General features: G+C 37.2%; 1 protein-coding gene and 1 non-coding gene across 2 annotated transcripts; one reads left to right on the top strand and one right to left on the bottom strand.

Annotated features, from left to right (window-relative positions):
* Positions 1-5,332: 5,332 nt before the first annotated feature.
* On the bottom strand, positions 5,333-13,063 carry LOC110919361. The gene is made up of 2 exons (XM_022163635.1): positions 12,535-13,063; positions 5,333-5,523 (listed from the first exon to the last, which is right to left on the bottom strand). The coding sequence occupies exons 1-2, from the start codon at positions 13,061-13,063 to the stop codon at positions 5,333-5,335; spliced, it is 720 nt and encodes a 239-aa protein (XP_022019327.1).
* An 896-nt stretch (positions 13,064-13,959) lies between these two features.
* LOC118488608 lies at positions 13,960-14,066 on the top strand. The gene has a single exon (XR_004885152.1). It is a non-coding gene; the product is annotated as a small nucleolar RNA R71 (small nucleolar RNA).
* Positions 14,067-22,178: the final 8,112 nt, after the last annotated feature.

Genomic DNA, 22,178 nt, shown 5'->3' with positions numbered 1-22,178 from the left:
TACATCTATATAAAGTAAAAGATTGCATCATTCATGTCTCTACGGTCTATATAGAGGCATGTTGGCTATCTGGTCGGGGGTTAAGGGAATGGTTTAGTAAGGTTCTTATCTTGTTCAGTGTATAGATCCTGTAAGGATCTGGTTCAAGCTTACTAGGACCTCCTTCAATACCCACTGGTATTGGATGGCGGGGGTGCGAATAGCTTGAACCCCTCATATGTAAACTACTATTAATACATTAAACCGGCTACTTGGGATTGTATCCCTGCTGACTCAAACCACTTAGCCGAGGGTAACGTCACCTTCAAAAGAGTGGCCCACCACTTTTCGCACTAATACCTTAATTAATTATCTTCAATATTCCGACCCATTGGGATTGTATCCCTGCTGACTCAAACCACTAGGTTGAGGGTAACATCACCTTTAAAAGAGGGGTCTACTACTATAACTAAGATAATCTCTTAAAAAGTCCGAAAGTGCAAAAATCATCAAAGGATACATTAAAGACGATTCGGATCCAAGTGATTCATCTTGTCTATCTATTTTTATTTTATTTTATTTCTGCATTTTTAGTTTTTATTTTTATGTTTCAAACCTTTTCCCAAAAATTTAGATCGATTAGACGTTGAGGATAAACCGGTACTAAAAGCTCTTATGTCCTTGGACAACCTCGGTATCTTACCAACGCTATACTACGCTCACGATGGGTGCACTTGCCCAAGTGTGTGTTTAGTGTTAGTAGAATATCGTGTTTTATAAATTTAAAATTTGACTAATGCGTAAAATGGGCTCAAAATATCAATAAAATCATATCACACCTAACGCACACCACACCGTAATAAGAATCTTTAGCAATTCTTATCATTGTGTCATGATTCATCCTATCAAATTCAGCCGTTGATGCTATTATTGTAACTCCATTGTTCTGCATTGTACTTTTTGCATCTTGATCTTTAGTATAAAACGTGTAACCATTAATGTCGTACCCTTGGTAAGATTTAACTTTAAAATCTGGACCTTGCCCTAACTTTTCCACAATTCTATCAACCTTAGTTGTTGTTACCTTGGTTTTCATCCAACTAGAAAACTCCTTATTATGCTTTATTATATACCACATATTGTCCTTACCCTAATATGTCAACCGTAAAATGTTCATGTGTTCTTCAACAAATGGAGCAAGACAAGTCATGTTTTAGGACCAATAAATGTGCAATTTGTGAATTGTCGTGACTTGGGATGATTTTTTTCATACCAACACCTCCAACCCCTTCAAGTTTACCCGAGTGACGAGATTGAGGTACACCAATACTATCCAAACCTTCCAAATAACCTGTACAAAATTCAAGCACTTCCTCGGAAGCATATCCGTCAACAATACTACCCTCAGGTCGATTAGGATTTCTTACATAAACTTTTAAAAACCCATATATCTTTCAAAAGGGTACATGTAACGTAAAAGTACAGGGCCACAAGCCTTAAATTCTCCTACTATATGGGATACTAGGTGAACCATAACATCAAAAAAAGACAGTGGAAAGTACATCTCTAGTTCACAGAGCATGATAATAACTTCTTTATGCCATGTATCCAGTGACTGGGGATCAATAACTTTCGAGTGAACAGTGTTAAAAAACAAACAAAGTTTTGTGATTGTATGTCGGATGTTCTCTAGTAACACTCCACGAGCTGCAATAAGAATCATGTGTGTCATTAAAACATGACAATCATGAGACTTCATACCAAGAAGTTTACAGTCTTTCATTGACACTAACCTTTTATTGTTTGCAGAATAAGTTGATGGTACCTTAATATCACGTAAACATTTGCAAAACTTTGCTTTTTCTTCTCTTGACATAGTATAACATGCAGGTGGCAGAAAAATGCGGTTGTCTCTCTCAAAAGGGGCAATCTCTTTACGTATTCCCATATTTACCATGTCTTTACAGACATTTATCCCATCTTTCATTTTACCGCGAATATTTAACAATAAGCCCAACAAGCTATCACATACGTTTTTTTTTTCCAATATGTATAACATCTAGGCAATGTCTAACATCTAAATGTTTCCGGTAAGGTAATTCCCAAAAGATTGACTTCTTTTTCCAAATAATATCTTTCTCAACGCGAGTTCTTTTTCCCAACACAGTTTTAAAATTTTTAACTCGTGAAAATGCATCAAATCGTTTCCTTATCTTTCGGAGCTCGATACTACCATCAAACTCTTCCTTTTTCTCTCGATAAATGTGACTATCTGGAAGGAATCTTCGATGTCCCATGTATACAGTTTTTTTTTTTTTTTTTTTTTTTGCAATTTTTTAACCACACTGAACTTGTCTCATCTTCACAAACAGGACAAGCTTTCTTACCTTTCGTCTTGTACCCTGACAAGTTACCGGACGCAGGAAAATCACTTATGGTGCAAAAAATCATGGCCCGCAATTTAAATTGTTCTTTCTTGTAAGCATCATACATATCTACACCTGAACTCCATAGAGTTTTTAAGTCTTCAATTAAAGGATACAAATAAACATCAATATCATTACCAGGTTGTTTCGGACCCTGATTAACGAAGACATCATACTGTATTTTCGTTAAAGGATACATCATACTGTATTTATAAAGACCGTAAAGACACGAATATGTGAATCAACAACATATGAAGAATGATTAGATAAATTCGCCTTCAATATATAAAAACTAGTTATTAAAGTCATTAATGCATACCCAATTAAAAAGGAGCCAAAGATTGGAAATAAAACAGAAATACATAAAAGATTTGTTTTCACCAAGTGATGTTAGAGTTTAGCCAAGCATGGTCTTTGTTTGATAAAGACTCTTACGATCGATCTTGGATCCCGAGACTACTACACACTCTAAATGATGGAAGATGGATGATGATGGTGGATGATGGTATTGTAGTGGTGGTGGAGTGGTGGCAAGTGAGAGAGAAGTGGTTTGCCAAGGGATGGTTTGGAATGGAACCAAGCACCCCTATTTATAGCTGAAGTCTGAAGCTTCAGCATGACCTATGCCTGCCTGGCACGGCCCCGTGGTCATCTCTCTCTCTCTTCCTCATTAACTGTTGTGTCAGGTCTTGTACTAACACGGCCCCATGTGTCAACGACATGACCCGTTGCCAATGTACTTGTTGTACTACCTCAGATTCTGCGAATCTTAGAGTTAACCACGCCCCGTGTTAACTTAGCACAGCCCCGTGTTGGTTGTCTGTTTTATCCTTTACTGTTGTCTTTTCTTCTGCACAGATTCCGTGTCAGACATGGCCCGTGCCGGGTGGGCACGTCCCCATGTCAGGTCTTCTGATCTTGCTATTCTCTTGGTTTGGATGTGGATTGGGGCTTGGCGAGTTGCGTCAATCCTCCTTCTTTGTATTTATGTTGGTTTTTTATTGTTATTTTGCTCCTTTTGTGCAATTAAGCTCTTTTGACCCTCTAAATTAAAAAGGAACAAAGAAATAAACTTTTTCCAACATTAGTAACGAAAAAGGGTTGATTTTACGCCATATTTGATACAATTTATATGTTGTATTTTCTGCACATCAAATACCCCCACACTTGAACTTTTGCTTGTCCTTAAGCAAAACTCTATATCGTGGCTTACACACCCAAACATAATAGGTAGAAGAAAAGGTTTTGGTTTCATCTTTAGAGTGTCGGGTATCCAAGTTCTAAAAAAAATGTTTTTATTTTATTTACAATCTTATTCGTTATGATTTATTTAAAACACAAGTTAAGAAAAATTATTTATTTTGGGCATAACATGACTTTATAAAATTCCATTTAGTTATATACAAATTTAAATACCTCACAAGTGGTCACTCAATACTCGACTAAAGTTGTGTAAGTGAGAACGCTCGTGCCCGGTTTTAGAACTTACTCCTACCATAGGCTTGACAATCAATCAAACCTCCTTCTTTTGATGTTAAATCCTTGTAAATATCAAGGGGGCTTTAAAGGGTAGGTTGTGGTTTGGGTTTGGTATGTTTTATTGAAATGGCGAAAGACGTAAAAAGTATCGGTTTTTATATTTCTTTGTGGCTTAGCAAAAAATACTTTGGGCAAATTTTTCTGATTCTTTTTTCAAAGTTGAAACTGAGCCATAGTCGTAATTTTATAACTGATATCTTTACAAAAATAAAAGGAGAAAAATGAAAAGAATTGTTTTTGTGGGTTTTAGAGATGAAAAAGGTTTTAAGGCTCAAAGGGTTTATCTAGAGGGATGTTTTTGGTAAAGCAAAGAAAAAAAAGGTTTTGAAGTGAAAAATGGGTTGATCCAAATGTCTCCATCATTTACTTACTTGATTTTTGTCGGTAAGGACTTGGAACGTATCGCATTGTCAAGTTCTAGATTTGTAAGAACCAAACGGGCTATTCACATAAGAAATGAAAATTGAGCAACTAGTATAGATGTGAATTTATATGCTCGGTAAAGGCTCAAAACTCGCTTTTTGTGGGAAAAGGGGTTGTAGTGTAAAAATGCATATATAATCAAATTTTACAAAGATTTGATATACCCATTTTCATAATTTTCTTAATTGGTTCTTTTTATCACGACGGTATCAATTGTAAATTAGTAAAAACATAATTTGTAGAACTTATTTTACCCAACTAAACCAAGATAAGTTAAAGAAAATATTTTTTTTTGAAAAAGTTTGGTGTGATTAGTAGTTCCAAGGCGAGTTTTGTGTAAGGCTTGATTTTAGGACAAACGATTCAAGGTTTTATCATGCCCCCCACACTTAATTTACACATTGCCCTTAATGTGTCCCAAATAGGATTATTTTGGTTAAACGTGTAAAAAGTGTGAAAAATAGCAAAATTTTTGGTTATTGGCACTTGCAGCACGGGGGCGTGCTATGGGGATACGACCCCGTGTCCAAAGTGCCAGTAACAAATTAAATCAGAAGACTTACAGTGGGGTGGCCACGGGGGGCGTATTGGGTGAGCACGACCCGTGCCACCTTCTGGACAGAAGATTTTGGAGATCAGACAGTTGGGCACGGGTACGTGCTGGGTGAGCACGACCCCGAGCTGCAGACAATGTTTTGCAATTTCTGAGTCGGGAGGCTTCTGATTTACGTGCATGGGTTCCATTCTTCGTCATCCATCATCCTCTTTTGAGCGTGCTTTATTCCTACAAAGATAAAACTTAAAAAGACATTAAACTAAATATTAAACTAAGATTTAAACTACTAAACCAATGGATAGTCCATGGAATGCCTCCATGGTGCGCCACGTTTATAAGGGTCCTTGGCTTGACCCATAGTTCGTCAAATGTTACCCGAGCGGGATGACTCGCATCCCGAGTTGTACTGTTATAGAGTGTCGTCTAGGCTTGAGTCAATCGCTTTGAGGTATTTGACCGGATAATCCTCTTCTCGCTGCCCCACTTCAAACTTGATCTCTTTTTCACCAACCTTCAATGTTAACTTTCCGTCACTCATATCCACCATTGCTCGTGCGGTGGCAAGGAAGGGTCGTCCTAATATGAGTGGGATTTCAGTGTCTGTTAGTGCATTATGTCTATTGACTTCGTTTTGTATCATGTAATGAGATAGGATAGGATATACAGTGCATGAGGATCGAGAAACATATTTTAGTGGTTTAGGATGTGATTTCGCTCGAAAGGGACCAAGACCATTTCAAGCGAAATCAGAAACTACTGATTCCGCTTGAAATGGATTTGGTACCTTTCGAGCGAAATCACCTTTAGTATATATAGTGCACTTGACATTTTCATTTGGTACGGGATCTGGATTTTGTAACGAAGTGCTGCCAAATTGTTGTTAGGTTGTAATCAGTGTTAAATCAATATAAGAGGCATTATAATTACATTGAGCGTCTGTTTCATTGATTCCACCTTTGAATCGGATTAACAACTCTTTTGATAGACTCATTTGGGTCCAACAACGATCCTACAAGTGGTATCAGAGCACAGGAAGAAAAGCACAGCTCAATTGCATTAGTTTTCTGACTTCTACACCTTCTTTTTCAATCTGAACAAGTTTTCATGGTTAAAATAGGCCAAATTTTTCACAGACTGTACAAAATAGCATTCTAACAAAGCCTTGAGAATTTGAGATCAAAATTCGGACTAAAAGTGACATAAAATAGGATAAAACCTTATTCCGCTCGAACGAACATTGGGGTTTCACTCGAAAGTTCCTGGTAATTCCGCTCCTAAGGTTTCAGTTTCAGTAATTCCGCTCGAAAATGTTACCTGATTCCGCTCCAGGTGATTGAAGATGTCGAGCAACAATGAAGAATTTTACAACACATTCTACAACGCGTTCACTTCAGAATCAACAGAAAGAAGATCTGATATGAGAGAATATTCGAAAGAGATTTCCGAGAATTTGAAGTATGAGAACATGCATGGAAGCCAACAGAAACCACCGAAGCTAATGAAGATTGAGGATTATAACTGGTGGAAAAACCGATTTGAGGGTTGGGTAAAAGCTTTCGCTTCTGAAAGTTGGTTAAAATTGAAAAATGGATATACAGAACCATTAAAAGAGGGAGGAGAGTTAATAGATGAAATTGATTTCACAGAAATAGATATAAAAAATGTTGTAGCTGAATACAAAATGATTACATTGATAAAACAGTCAGTGAGAGAGGATATTATTTCGTTACTTGAACAAGAGAAAACATCGAAAAGTTTGTGGGAAGCGTCAGAGAGAAAATGTGTAGGAAGCAATGAGATTGTAAAAAACAAAAAGAAGTTGTTGCGTAAGAGTTTGATCTTTTTGGTTGCATGAAAAATGAATCTGTTTGTAAAATGATCGAGAGATTTGGACATCTAAAGATGGAGCTGGCCAGATACAAAATCACATACACTCAAGAGGAGCTGGTTGATAAATTGTTTGACTCATTACCAAATGATCAAGATTGGCAATACTTTGCTCTAATGTTGAAAAACACAATCAAGCCTGAAGAGTTAACAGTGGATTTGCTAATCGAAAGACTTGAAAGTCATGAGTTGGAGATAAAGAGATCTAAAGTCAACAATCCAGCTCATCAGCAGAATGTGGAGCTTTACTACAGAGGAAATGTACCACAAGCTGGGTCTCCAAGAACAGCGTTTTCTGCAGAAAGCTCAAATTCAGTGAACAGTGAAAGTCTTCACAGTGATTTTCACAGTGGATCTTCTTCAACAAGTTCAAGTCAATCTGCTTCAAAGAATTTATTTCAGTGTAATATCGCAGTGGATCAGCAAAACAACAGATGGTATTCTTAGCATCTGTGCTTGAATCTTATGAGAGCCTTGTGGCAGGCAAGATAGGCAACACCAATCTGACAAAGGAAGACTATGATTAGATAGATCTTGAGGAGATGGAACTGATCGACATAAGGTGGTGTATGGCCAGTGCAGTGAGGAGGGCACAACGCTTCATGGAGATAACCAGAAGAAAGTCTATTGGTGGACCTTCTACCAAGTTAGGCTTTGACAAATCAAAGGTGACATGTTTCAAATGTAAACAGAAAGGTCACTTTAAGCGCGAGTGCAGAAATGATTATGCTGATGATTCTGAAAATCCGTTCAAGGAAGATTATTACAAGAAAGCAATTTATCATCAGAACAAATCTGAACCTCCTAGATTGAAGCAGCCTGAAGAAAAATCAAGAGCACTGGCAGTTATTCATGACGATGAAGGTTACGACTGGAGTCAAGATCTCCCTGAAGAAGATGCTGTTGGATATGCATTTGTAGCTAATGTTGATCATGACAGATGGTGGAAAATTGATTACGCGAGATGGGAAATCGAAAAATTCAGGGAACCATTCAAAGAAGCCCAAAGAGCCAAAAGATGGAATGATGAGTTGGAATGTTACATGGATCCACGGGGTAATCCAGTTGTTGACCCATCAAAAGTGGATTATGAAGCTGTAATGAAATTGCTTCCAAGTCAGGCTACTTTCAATACAAGAAGATTATCTAATAAAGAATATTTGCTGGATTTGGTAAGCAAGATAAAGGAAGTTTGTGAAGCGAGTTTATCAAAAGTGGTAGAAATGAAGAAGAGAAAAGAAGAAGAGTTGAAAAAGCTGGTTGAAGAAGTGAAGATTACTGCGAAGCTTGCTGCTAAAGAGGAACAGAAAGCTGAAGAAGAACAAAAAAAAGAAAGAAGAACCAGCTGAAAGAGACTGAGGTAAAGATTGAGAATTTGAAGTCTGCTAGTGATGAAGGTGCTGGTGATGAGAAGAAGGAAGAGCCGAAACAAACAGAGACAGCTGAAAACACCAATGTGCCAATCACTGAGGTAAATTCTGAGTCTAAAGTCTTAAAACTGACTGAACAATGCAAGAAATGCATGGAAACATGCAGAGCTTGTACTGAAAAAGATGACATCTTAAAAACAAAAGATAATGAAATAGTTAAACTTGAAAATGTTTTCACAACAAAATGTAAAGAAATGATTGAAACATAAGAAATTTTAAAACTAAAAGTTGAAAAGCTAACACAGAAATGTCATGGTCTTGAAGAAGAAAATAAGATTTTGAAAGAAAAGTGTACTGCTAAATGTGTTGCTTGTGTGGAGAAAGATAATAAGTTTCAAGATTTACAAAAACAGTATGATTCTTTAAAGTGGTCGAGTCAGAGAGTACAAGAGGCTTATGATACTTTGAAGAGCCAAGTTAAATGTTTTGATCAAAGATTGTCTGAAACTTTAGTCACTAAAGAAATGTATGAGAGAAAGTTTAAAGAAAAGCAACTTGAATTAAACAAGTGTGTTGATGAAATTGCTAATCTTAAACAAGTTCTGGCTGAAAAAGAAAAGGTTGTTACAAAACTTCAAAGTTATCATAACTCTTCGTACATTCTCGAACGCATTTTCAACATCACACCAGATGACAAAGATACTGACAAGAACAAAAAGGGTATTGGTTCAGAATTTCATCAGGTACCACCACCATTGAGAAACAATTATACTTTCTATGATGAGGAAAAGGTGGCAAAAGGTCTGAACATAGTTGACCAATTACCTGAAAGTATCGATGTGACTTACACCAAATCTGATGAAGCTGATGATTCAGAGGTGGTAAGTAAGGTTGTTGATAGTGTTTTGACAGATGAGTTTACAAAAGGTAAATCTGAATCACAGGATGAAGATGAAGGAAATCTTTATGATGGATATCTGAAAAATATAAAATCCAAGAAAAATTTGAATGATGATTCAAAGGGATTGGTTTATACCATGATTGGATCAGACAAATTATTCTTAGATGTTGTATTCCCAATTCAAAATGTGATTTCAGAAAAGGTTGATAAAGTTTTCAAAATGGTTGAGATTGAGAAGTCTGAGATTCCAAAGTTTGCTGGTAAAGGTCATAAATCTTTTGATAACAAACCGGGTTTTAAGAAGAAAAACATTAAGGCTGGTTTGGGTTATAAAAAGAAACAAAATTGGAAGAAAAATGAAACACAAACTGTTCAGGCAAAAACAAGTTTTGTTCAAGGAAAAAGTTTAGTAGAAGAGGAAAAACTCAAAATTGTACAACAGTCTAATGAGGAGTTTGATGCTAAGAAAAGGAAACAACAACAGGCCAAGGATGTTTCAAAGAAAGTGTGTTTTAAATGTGATCAAATTGGACATGTTGCACGAAAGTGTCCAAATACAAAGCCTGTTGATGTTGAAAAACAGAAATATGAGGATGTGAAACAAAGGTCAACCAGATTTGATTCGAAACAAACTTGGAGGTACAATACAAACAAGTTTGCTTCAAATCAAAATTGGAAATCAAACCCGAACAGGTTCGATTCAAGACAGACCTGGATTTCTCACACACCCAGATTCAGAACAACACAGGGTTGGAAAACATCAGTTGATTTGACAAAACCTCAACAGTTTTGGAAACTAAATGTTGTTCAGAAACAAAGTGTTTAAAAAGATTCACATTTTTACAAAAGAGGTACTCCAAAAGGACAGAAATGGAGTGTTAAGAAACAAGTGATTTCAGTAAAAGATGAAAAAGTTGAAGATAAAATTGATAATGTTTTTGAGAAAAATGAAAGAAACTATCCAGTTTTACCTGGAATGATTCATGTTCAACTACCTGAGTCTAAACAGGCTTGGGTTGCGTTGTTCAAATGATCAAATTGTTGCATGTGCAGGTGCTCAAGAAAACCAATGATTGTGAGAATGCAAATTGGAGCAGCCTGGCACATGGAGAGGAGGAAGACGTTGCTGGACCCTGGTTTAGTTGGACAGGGAGTTTAGTTTAATTGTTTTTCTGTACATTAAAAAAAATGTTGTTGATTGAATACGCCGAAACCCTCACGGCTGAACAAACATGATTATTTTCACCAGATTGAAAAACGGTTTTCAAACTGTCAAAAATCAATGGGTTGTAAATCATGGGGGTACAAAATTTGACAATCTGATACATAGTAGTGTTATATTTGCTATAAAACAGAGCATGAGATGCAGAAAATAGATGGCGAGATAAAGCTATCTACATCGGTTATCAAATTTTCTTTAAAATGATTTTGCATTTTAGGGGGAGAAAAATTATCAGAAAATCCAAAAACATTAGAAAATTTGAAAAAGCCAAAAACATGTTAAAATTTTAAAATTGAGTTTTTGCGTAAAAAGAGAAAATGATAGTACATCAGTAGACAGTTACAATATGCTAAAGAAATGTAATGATTAAACAGCGTTAAACAGTCTCACTGATGATATGCCGATAGGTTTTTATACATTCAGTAAACTTTTTCGGGATATAAACCTAAATTCAAACTTACTTATTTCGTGGGGAACACTACTTGGATATATAGGTAACCCCTGAAATCTCGTTTGAAGGACCCCTCTTTCTAAAATATTAGGTCTTTATACTCAGTGATATCTGGGGTATTATTCCGGGACTTCTGCTGAATGGAAGTTTTGACCTAGTCCCCGAATAATACTTTCCGCATTGCTTGAAACACAGCATAACCCTCAACAAATTGATTAAATAATAAAATTGATAATCATTGCTGTTGAAACAAAAGATCCTCTAAAGGGGACACACCAAAAAGACGAAGCTGTCATCTCTCTGTGTATACGGAAGTATCGACCTGAGCTCTCACGACCCTCGCATCTAACCCCTACAGATATCATCTGTGGTATACTCACCTGTAAGAATGAATATTGAGATCTGGATACGGGAGTATATTCAAGAGGTGGGACACATGAATGAGTTTAAGTTCTTAAAACATCTAATTCGTATCCTGAATTAGTTGAAATTTGTGTGAAAATTTAAGTGGATCAGTATATCGACAATCTAAGTGAATTGTTTAATTCTTAAAGTGAAATTAAGCTCAACGGTACTTGTGACTTGTCAAAAACTGATATGATCCTCTGACGCATACTCAAACAAAAATATTGTCTGTAAATATGTTTGTATATATTTCTTTACGACTTTATATTTTCAGAAAATACAAAAATATTTTGATTTTTGTTTTATTTTCGACAACTGATGTCTGAGATGCTGAGTTTCAAAATCTTAGTAAGCTGATTGTGTTTTCTGAAAATAAAACAAGTTCATTAAATTGAAACTTGGATCATCAAACAAAATTCAAAAACAGTTTGTGATATCTCCAAGGTCATTAAGTTGGACTTGGATGATTAACTGTGGGGGATTTGGATGCTTATATTGTTATAGAGCTAGTTTCCGATTTGATTCGATGAAACTGCTAAATTCATGAGAAGTGATTTAGAAGGTTTGATTTGCCAGGTTACGATTCCTGGAATTCTAAAATGTTGTTACTTATAAGATATTTGAGTAATTGCAGATAGTCCAGACTACGATCCTAAGAGCAGAGTCTAAGGGGGAGTCTGAAGACAAGCTTGAAGTTAGGGGGAGCTTGTAACCGGAAAGATAGGTGACGATCCCTAAAAGCACGGAAGCTTGACGAAAGGGGGAGCCTGATGAAGCTGTTGATGATAGAGCCAGTGATGAGAACCTGGTATAAGAGTCAAAGAGAAGCTGATCAAAGAGAAAGATTGATGGATGCTTACAATGTTAGACAATTTGGATGAGAAGGCAGAATGATCAAGACTGAAGAGGTGTCATGATAGAGGCTAGACACTGAAGACTTCGTCAATATCCAAGGGGGGAGTCTGTTAGTGCATTATGTCTATTGACTTCGTCTTGTATCATGTAATGAGATAGGATAGGATATACAGTGCACGAGGGTCGAGAAACAGATTTTAGTGGTTTAGGATGTGATTCCGCTCGAAATGGACCAAGACCATTTCAAGCGAAATCAGAAACTCCTGATTCCGCTCGAAATGGCTTTGGTACCTTTCGAGCGAAATCACCTTTAGTATATATAGTGCACTTGACATTTTCATTTGGTACGGGATCTGGATTTTGTAACGAAGTGCTGCCAAATTGTTATCAGGTTGTAATCAATGTTAAATCAATATAAGAGGCATTATAATTACATTGAGCGTCCGTTTCATTGATTCCGCCTTTGAATCGGATTAACAACTCTTCTGATAGACTCATTTGGGTCCAACAACGATCCTACAGGTGTCTTCTTCCATGTCTAAGATAACAAAGTCGGCCGGAAAAACAAATTCTCCGACCTTTACCAATAGGTTTTCTATGACATCTTGAGAGTATTTTACCGATCTATCCGCAAGTTGTATGCTCATCTTTGTAGGATGTGGCTTACCTACCGCTAGTCGGTTGAAAATAGAGGTCGTCATTAGATTAATGCTAGCCCCCAAGTCAGCTAGCGCATTGCTTATTGGTGATCCACCAATGGAGCAAGGAATGGTGAAGCTTCTGAGATCAATCTTCTTTTGCGGGAGCTTGTTGAGGAGTGCCGCCGAGCATTCTTCACTTAGGGTGACTTGTTGAATGGATTCAATCTTTCTTTTGTGAGTGAGGAAGTCTCTCATGAATTTGGAGTATTTTGGCATTTGAGTGAGGACTTCCATAAAAGGGAGATTAATGTGAAGTTGTTTAAGCAAGCTCACAAACTTAGTGAATTGCTCGTCGGTCTTTTGTCGAAGTAAACAACCGGGGTAAGGGACCGGGGGTGGTTTGGTCATTTCGGTATTTTGGGGTTAAGTATTTTCTTAGTTATTGATGATGGATGTTCTAGTGGGGATTGGATCGGGTTGTTGTGGTGTTGATTTAATCTCGGGTCCTAACTTCTGGCTTCTTAGGTTGATCATGTTTACTTGGGCTTTTGGGTTTGTTTCGGTGTTACTTGGTAAGGCTCCTTGCGGTCACTCGGCGAAATTTTGGGCAAGTTGGCTTAATTTTTTTCTATATTTTGAACACTTGCCCTTTGGTTTCTAATTTCCGCTTCAGTTTGTTGGAACCTTTTCGAGTATCTTTTATCTGATTAAGAGAAAAGGCGACTGATAATATCCTCAAGCCTTTCTCTTCCTCCTTGTTGTTGTGGTTGGAAACCTTGTTGCTCATTTCGTGGTTGTTGTTGAAGTTAGATCGTTGATTTTGATTTTGTTGGTTATTGCCCCCCGATTCCCTCCAACTAAAGTTGGGATGATTACGCCACTCGGGAGTGAAAGTGTTACTTTAAGCTCCCGGTAGTCGTGGCCGGTTATTTAGGTAATTTACCACTTCCGTTTGATTTTCTAAATCTTTCATACAACTCTATTTTTCATGGGGGCCGCCGCATCCTTCATAAGCCATAACCGAAGCCGTTTTGTTTAATTCAAGTTTCTTTATTTTAGTAGTTAAGGCTTCGATTTGGGATTGCAAAGAAGTGGATTCATCCATTTTGTGGGCGCCCAGAGCTATAGATTTTGAGCCCATAGGAGTGTGCCATTGAAAACTATTTTAAGCAAGTTCTTCAATTTGATTATAGATTTCCTCGGGTCGCCGATTCCCAAGGAGTCCCCTGGAGCCGGAATCAAGGATTTGCCTTGTGTGCGGCAAGTGTCCATTGTAGAAAGTGGACACTTGTTGCCATCGCTCAAGAGCATGATGTGGGCATTTCCTTAATAGATCCTTGAACGTTTCCCATGTCTCATACAAGGATTCCCAGTCTTCTTGAGAGTAGGTGTTCATCTCGGTCATGAGTTTAGCGATTTTAGCGGGAGGGAAATATTTGTAGAGAAATTTTTGGGCAAGTTCATCCCAAGTGTGTACGGAGCCACTTGGGAGGGTGTTTAACCAAGCTTCCGCCCGGTCTTTAAGGGAAAAAGGGAACATACGGAGCCGAACAGCATCGCTGGAGGCTCCGTTGACCCGGAAGGTGTCACATACTTCCAAAAAGTTGGTAATATGTAAATGGGGATCTTCATCAGATAGGCCATGGAAAGTGGCGGAATTTTGGAGCATTTGGATTAAGTGTGGTCAAAGCTCAAAGTTATTAGCATCAACATTAGGAGGGTTATTAGCGGCTCCAAGATTACCGACCGTAGGCCGTAGGTAATCCATGAGAGTGCGTGGATCCGCCATAGGGGGGTTTTGGGTTGAGGCTTTTTGTTGGCTTTTAACTTTAAGTCTTTTTCTCAAAAAGCGCTTGGGTTCGTCAAGCGGTACTTTTATGTCTTTGTCGGAGGTGGAGGTCATGCACCAAACTGTATCTCCTACGAATTATACAGAATTGTGTGATTCTCTGCGAACAAAAACAAAAAAATGCCTGATCAGAAGGTTAGCACGGCCCCGTGCTGGTGCTAGCACGGCCCGTGCTGTCCAGAAAAAGTTTCTGTTTTCAAGTTCCCAGATACTGGAAATTCAACACGGCCCCATGCTCCTGTAACACGACCCCGTGTCTCTGTTTCAGTAACAAGAAAACAACTTTTCCCAGATACTGCAGGATTAACACGACCCGTGTTGATCCCACACGGCCCCGTGTTATTCGTGCAGAAAGTAGAAAATCAGAAGAAAAAGAAGAAAAATTAAAAAGAAAAGATAAACAAAAGATTAGGCCGTTAATTTTAAGCTTTCTTAAAATCCTTGTGTCCCCGGCAACGGCGCCAAAAACTTGATGTATGCATGTGAGGGTATATTTTTAAGTATATTTTAGCTCTTTTTACTCGCAAAATTCAAGTTTTAAATTTATAAAACACGATATATTACTATCACTCTACACACACGTTAGGGCAAGTGTACCCATCGCGGACGTAGTATAGTGATGGAAAGATACCGAGGTCGTCCAAGGACACAAGTACTTTTAATACCGGCTTATCGTTAACGTCTAATCGAACGAAACTTTGAAGAAAAGGTTTTTAAAGATAAAAAAAAATATATAAGGAAAAACAAATAGACAAGAAGGAATCACTTGGTTCCAACTCATCTTTTATGTATACTTTAGTGATTTCCACACATTGGGCATTTTAAGAGATTATCTTTAAGTTATAGTAGTAGGCCCTTCTTTTGAAGGCAACGTTACCCTCAACCTATTGCTCTGAGTCAGTAGGGATACTGACGTGTGCGGGTGTGTATATATTTTTAGATATATTTTAGCTCTTTTTACTCACCAATTCAAGTCTTAAATTTATAAAACATGATATTCTATTATCACTCTACACACACGTTAGGGCAAGTGCACCCATCACGGATGTAGTATAGTGATGGCAAGATACCGAGGTCGTCCAAGGACACAAGTGCTTTTAATACTGGCTTATCGTTAACGTCTAATCGAACCAAACTTTGAAGAAAATATTTTAAAGCTATAAAAAGATAAAATAAAAGATAAATAAAATATATGGAAAAAACAGATAGACAAGAAGGAATCACTTAGTTGCGACTCCTCTTTCATGTATCCTTTTGATGATTTTCGCATTTTGGGCATTTTAAGAGATTATCTTAGTTATAGTGGTAGGCCTCTCTTGTGAAGGCGACGTTACCCTCAACCTATTGGTCTGAGTCAGCAGGGATACAGTCCCGCAAGGTCGGATTATTGAAAGATAATTAAGTAAGTTATTAATGCGAAAAGTGGTGTGCCCCCTTCCAGGCAGCGATCACCCTCAACCCTTGGTCTAAGTCAGTAGGGATACAGTCCTCGCATGGTTGGTTTAAAGTTTTAATAGTAGTTTGTAGATAAGGGATTCAAGCGTTTTACACTTCTCCCGTCGGTGGGTAGAGCCCGTCTGACTTGTGAAGTGTTACTAAGCTTGAACCAGGTTCTCGCAGGATCTATACACTGAACGAGACATAAAATTTACCCGACCACCCTTGTAACCCCCTTCCAGGCAATTAACGTGCTTTATATAGACCATAAAGACACGAATATGTGAATCAACAACATATGAAGAATGATTAGATAAATTTTCCTTCAATATAAAAAACTAGTTATTAAAGTCACTAATAGTACCAGCATGACAGCTGAACATGCATTAAATTTTCCTACAGTTTCCGAGCAAGAGGGGAGAATTCTAGAAAGATGGATGATGGTGGTGGATGATGGTGTTGTAGTGGTGGTGGAGTGGTGGCAAGTGAGAGAGAAGTGGTTTGCCAAGTGATGAGTTGAAATGAAACCAAGCACCCCTATTTATAGCTGAAAACAGGCTCTCAACACGGCCTCGTGCCCACCTGACACGACCCTGTGTTGATCATTCTCTCTCTTCTTCATTAACTGCAGTGTCAGGTCTTGTACTAACACAACCCCGTGTGTCAACGGCACGGCCCCATGCCTATTGTACTTGTTGTACTATCCAAGATTTTGCAAATCTGGGAGTTGACCACGGCCCCGTGTTGAGTTGATATAGCCCCGTGTTGGTTTGCCTTTTCCTGTTGTCTTTTTCTACAGGGAATCTGGAGTTAGGCACAACCCCGTGCTGAAATGGCACGGCCCCGTGCCGAACTGGCACGGGCCCGTGCTGAACTGGCACGGGCCCGTGCTGAACTGGCACAACCCCATGTCAGCCTTCTGACTTGTTGTTTTTGGTCTTGGTCTTGGGGTGAAGCTCGGAGCATCGGTATGAGGTGTCAACTTCTCTTCTTTTGTATTTATGTTGGTTTTTGCCGTTAATTTGCTTCTTTTGTTCGTTTAAGCTCTTTTGACCCTGCAAATTAAAAATTAAAAATGAACTAATAAACAAGCTTTTTCCAACATTTGTACTGAAAAGGGTTGATTTTACATTGTATTTGATATAATTTATATGTTGTATTTTACTCATATCAGAAACAATCCCGCAAGGTCGGATTATTGAAAGATAATTAAGTAAGTTATTAATGCGAAAAGTGGTAGGCCCCTCAAGGTGACGTTACCCTCAACCCTTTGGTCTGAGTCAGCAGGGATACAATCGTCGCGAGATTGGTTTAAAGTTTTAATAGTAGTTTATAAATAAGGGATTCGAGCATTCCTTACTTCTCTCACGGGGGTTAAGACCGTCAGCTCGTGAAGTCCTACTAAGCTTGAACCAGGTTCTTGCAGGATCTATACACTGAACGAGACATACAATTCGCCCAACCACCCTTCTAACCCCCTTCCAGGAAATTAACGCGCTTTATATAGACCATAAAGACACGAATATGTGAATCAACAACATATGAAGAATGATTAGATAAATTCCCCTTCAATATAAAAAAACTAGTTATTAAAATCATTAATAGTACCGGCATGACAGCTGAACATACATTAAATTTTCCTACAGTTTCCGAGCAAGAGGGGAGAAATTTAGAAAGAATAAGATCATCTCCCCCAACAGACGTTCCAGCAGTTTCCAACATTAAATAGTTAATTTAGCCAGAAACTGCAGGACTAAAGAAACAAATATCAAAGACTAATAGATTTTTTATATTAATAAAATTTGTGATGACTTCATTGTTACCTTGAGTTTGTATTGTGTGTATTAAACTTGTTGCTTAATCGGCTACTATTTTTGATGAACCAACATTAGATGTTCTAGTAGTTTCCCGCATTAAATAGCTCATTTAGCCGGAAACTGCTAGAATAAAGAAACAGTTGTCAAGACTAATAGTGTCATCCATTAGTTCTCACCATATTTACCCTTTGTTAAGCAAACTTGCATAGCATTAAACCTGCAAAATTGTGTTACTGTAATTAAACTTGCAGACCCATTATCCCTATATTAATTTGGAAAATTTACTCAACTCACACAAAAACTATTCAATTTTGTATCTCTCATTATGCTTTTGGTTCCACCATTCAATGCATAAAGTTGAATATATGTCCTTTTTGACTTTTTGTGTACACTTTCATATCACTAAATGGTAGTTATAATATAACTAATTGCTATATCATTTATGCATAGATAAAATGTAAACCTTAAAAGATCCTTTACGGTCCAACAAATTTTTACACATTTTACCCAAAATTGTTTTATACTTGACTATTAAAAATTAAACATATATGTTTTCAAGAAGAATGGCTCAATTAGTTGCTTCGAATTGAAACATGTAGGAAAAGTTTGATGATTTGCGCCAGAAAAATCGCTTCTGTTTTTCTGATTTTGGTTATTAGGTGGGCAAAAAGACGATTTGCGTTGTGCGATTTGGTTATCCATATTCGAAGCGAATGAGTTGCTTTGGTTGCTACTCAAATGCAACCTCGCTTTTCATGTCAGGTGTGCGGATACGTGGCTTTTACGGGCCAGACGCAACGCTCGGGTCCTCATAACTAGTTTGGGCTGCATACTTGTGACAAATGACAAATAACCGGTAATTCCGTACAATCTAATCACTATTTTTAGTATATAATCTCATGCAATTAGCGTAATTTAATTACGTAACTGGACCGTACATTAGATAACAGTGTTAGGACAAGAGAACAATACTATAACATATGTTGGTTTTCGTCGTGTCGCGAAACCAATCAAACTATGTGCTAAAAGTGTTGGTAGAAAGTGCTGCACGCACTATTCACAGTTACACTATTCATGCCAGCAAAGTTGCTGAAACAAAACGAACGATGAAAAACGACACAGGGATAACATAACTGAGTCCATATATATATGAAAACACAAATATGAAAACACATCTTGCAATAATACAAGACTTTCCGGTACAAGATGGCGAACTAGTTAAGCTTATTTTGGAACTCGAAATCACTTCATACATCTTTAGGGTGTGGAATAACAACTTGCGGCAAACCTTCGTCGGTACGAACTAAAAGTGCCGTTAACTAGCCGGCGACCAAACGGAAACCATCTAAGGTGTCAAAATACAATTTCTGCTAGTTTAGTGAACTAGTTAATGACGATTAACATTTCGAATCCCTAATTACCCCTAATGGTGCAATTAAACCCCTAATCACCATACTTTGATTAATTACCAAAATATCTAGATTTTTAATAACTTTTATAAAAAGTTACACTTACCCCCCCTTTATATGAAATCAGTCAAATGGGTCCCACCAACTTTAATTTTTGTTGAAAATTGCAAGATTTGAAGTATGGCTTGTGAAATTGTTGTTGTTGAAATCTTGTGCCAATACCATCATTTTCCCCATACTTGAACACTTACCACATCTATCATCCTTATCAATAATTTCCAACACTTTTCTAAACAAGAAAACCCTTCTTGTTCTTCCCCATATTCATGGCTCATATACCCCTCACTAAACCCATCATAAATTTTCATTAAACACCATAAATTACCCACATTCAAGGCATTTTAAGGTCATTAATGCAAGGGTTAAGCATTGAGCTTCAATAAGGCCTTTCTTGGAAGCTTAATCTTTCATAATCACCTTGTTTTTTTTAATGGCCAACAAACTCAATCCCGAGCACTCTCTGGGCACCCACTGGACAAACGGAGTACTCCGAGAGTAACCCGAGTCCACCACCAATTCCGGGGAAAACCCGGTAACCCACCCGCCCGTAGGCACGACGGTGAAATTACCGGTAAAACCCGTTTGGCTCAAGGATCCAACCCAGGTTTCCCTGGGTCTCCTATCATTGCCCACCAATGCCTCACTCTGTACCAAGTGGGAGTCGAACTTGCATCTCTCAAGAGAAATGCAAGCCCTCCACCACTTGATCTAGAGATCATTGGCTCTTAATCACCTTGTTAGCTTGTGCAAGGTTGTAAGCTTTCTTTTAACCATTTTAAGCTTCTTATTATGTGTAGATTTAAGAAGTACAAGTTGATTATCTTGAACTTAAGAAAAATATAATAAAAAACCCTAATCTCAAACATAATAATCTACTAATCATAACTTATTATGTGATTATTTGTGTAGATTAGTATAGTTAGTTGGTGAAATCTTGATGATTATGTTGATTTTGTAAAGATTAGTGGTTTAAAGTCTATATTTATGATGATCTTGTGATTTATATCATATACTTAAAAATGTGAGTTAAACATATGAATGTTTAAATCACACAAGATCATCAACTTCAAAGATTATGAGCATTTGTATGTAAACTTGATTAAGTGATTCTTGAAAGATTAAACCAAGAATAAACATGTGATAAGGCTTTTAAAAGCACTAATGAACTTGATTTTTACATAAAGCAAGTTTATGGAGTTTTATTTTACAAAGTGTAGTATAAAAAGGTCTTGAGAATTTTACAAAAATATGGGAATTTTCAAGAGTGAAAAACAAATAGAATCAAGTTTATATAAAATATGAACTTGAAAAATTGTTATTTTAAAGTCTTGGGAAATATGTATAAGTAATATGCTCATGAGAATTTGAAGTTGAAAGTATGTGATTTTTGCTTGTAAAATGATCATTGGAGAAACTTGATGAATTGATGATGATTTGGAAAATTGATTGATGATTTAAATGCATTTTGAAAACGTGCTAAACGTCATAGTTTAGGGGAAACTATGGCGAAATTTTCTAAAATCATAATCATGATTAATTAGGGGTTAAAGTGTGATTAAATGGCTAATCACACTTAAGGATTTTAATCATGGTTAAACAAACTTTTTGGGAAAAGTTTAAGCATTAAACATTCAGGTAAATTTCTAAATTATTTATAATGGTTTTTATAAGTAAAAAATGAAACTTATAAATATATATATTTTTAGGGAAATGTATATATTTAGAAAACCCCTGAATGTGTATATATATTATGTGTTAAGTGTATGTATTTAGATATGTCGGGTAATCTAAATAATACACAAAGGATACCAAGAAAATACTTCAAAGATAACAAGTACGAATACACATAAAACATATACACAATATCCTCAATCTACCAATGAATTATAAATTTAAACGGATTAAACGGATGAGCGGGCAACACGGACGACAGAACCAAAAATGACAAGTATATATATTCCTAATAAACAAAGTATATTTCCATCGACAAATAAGGCATGTAAACAAATTGGTCGAAAAAGGAATACATAACAATCGACGACGGCAAAATGGCGTATCGTCACCGCGAGAAACTACTACGACATTTGGGCGACTCTTCGACGCGGAATACCTATAAAGCGACTACGACGACACGTCTAAAAATAAGATATTTTTAGACGGTTAACGAATATAAATATGTTTACCGATAACAAAATCCGGAAAGTTGAAAATCTATAAAAATTACTAAGTATTTTATAAGGACATGAACCCATGTAAAAGTCCTATACTTAGTAAAATTTTATAAAAATGCAAGATTATTAAATGGACTCACAAAACTTATTATGGGCTAGGCCCAAATTACTTGAATATATGGGCTATGGCCCAATAACATTAAGACATGGGCTCGGCCCAATGACATAAAACATGGGTTAGGCCCAATAACATAAAGGACATGGGCTCGGCCCAATGACATAAAAGACATGGGCTCGGCCCAATGACATAAAACATGGGTTAGGCCCAATAACATAAAAGACATTGGCTCGGCCCAATGACATAAAGCATGGGCTAGGCCCAAAGGCATGGGCGAGGCCCAAAGGCTTGGGCTCGGCCCAATGATACGGGTCGGCCCAATGACACGCGTGCGTAGCACGAGGACATGTGAAGGGCGAAGCCCGTTCACACATAATTCAATACATATAAAATATATGTATACACCTATGAAATCAATCTATATATCAATCAAACGGAACAAACTACCAACACTCAAAAATACAAAGTCGTTCCAAAATGACAAGTGAAAACCTAATAAGAATTCAAGATGAACAACTTGTACCAGGTCCGATAAGACCTAGTGTCTGATAAAGTTAGTACGTGTGTAGGTTACTCACACGTACGGACGCTCACTTTACGGTATGACAATACACGGAACGCAAACTTGTGAGTTCATGTCCCCCCTTTCAATGATTTCAATG

The sequence above is a fragment of the Helianthus annuus genome, chromosome 16 (assembly GCF_002127325.2).
Source record: "Helianthus annuus cultivar XRQ/B chromosome 16, HanXRQr2.0-SUNRISE, whole genome shotgun sequence".
Classification (NCBI taxonomy): Eukaryota; Viridiplantae; Streptophyta; class Magnoliopsida; order Asterales; family Asteraceae; genus Helianthus; species Helianthus annuus.
Note: the sequence above shows the minus strand (reverse complement) of the source record. Positions and strands in the feature narration are given on the sequence as shown.

Coding starts and splice junctions, on each gene's coding strand:
- LOC110919361 (XM_022163635.1), bottom strand. CDS start 13,063: ATGACCAAACCACCCCCGGTCCCTTACCCCGGTTGTTTACTTCGACAA. Junction 5,524..12,534: donor AGACATGGAAGAAGACACCT/GTAGGATCGTTG, acceptor ATGCACTAACAG/ACACTGAAATCCCACTCATA.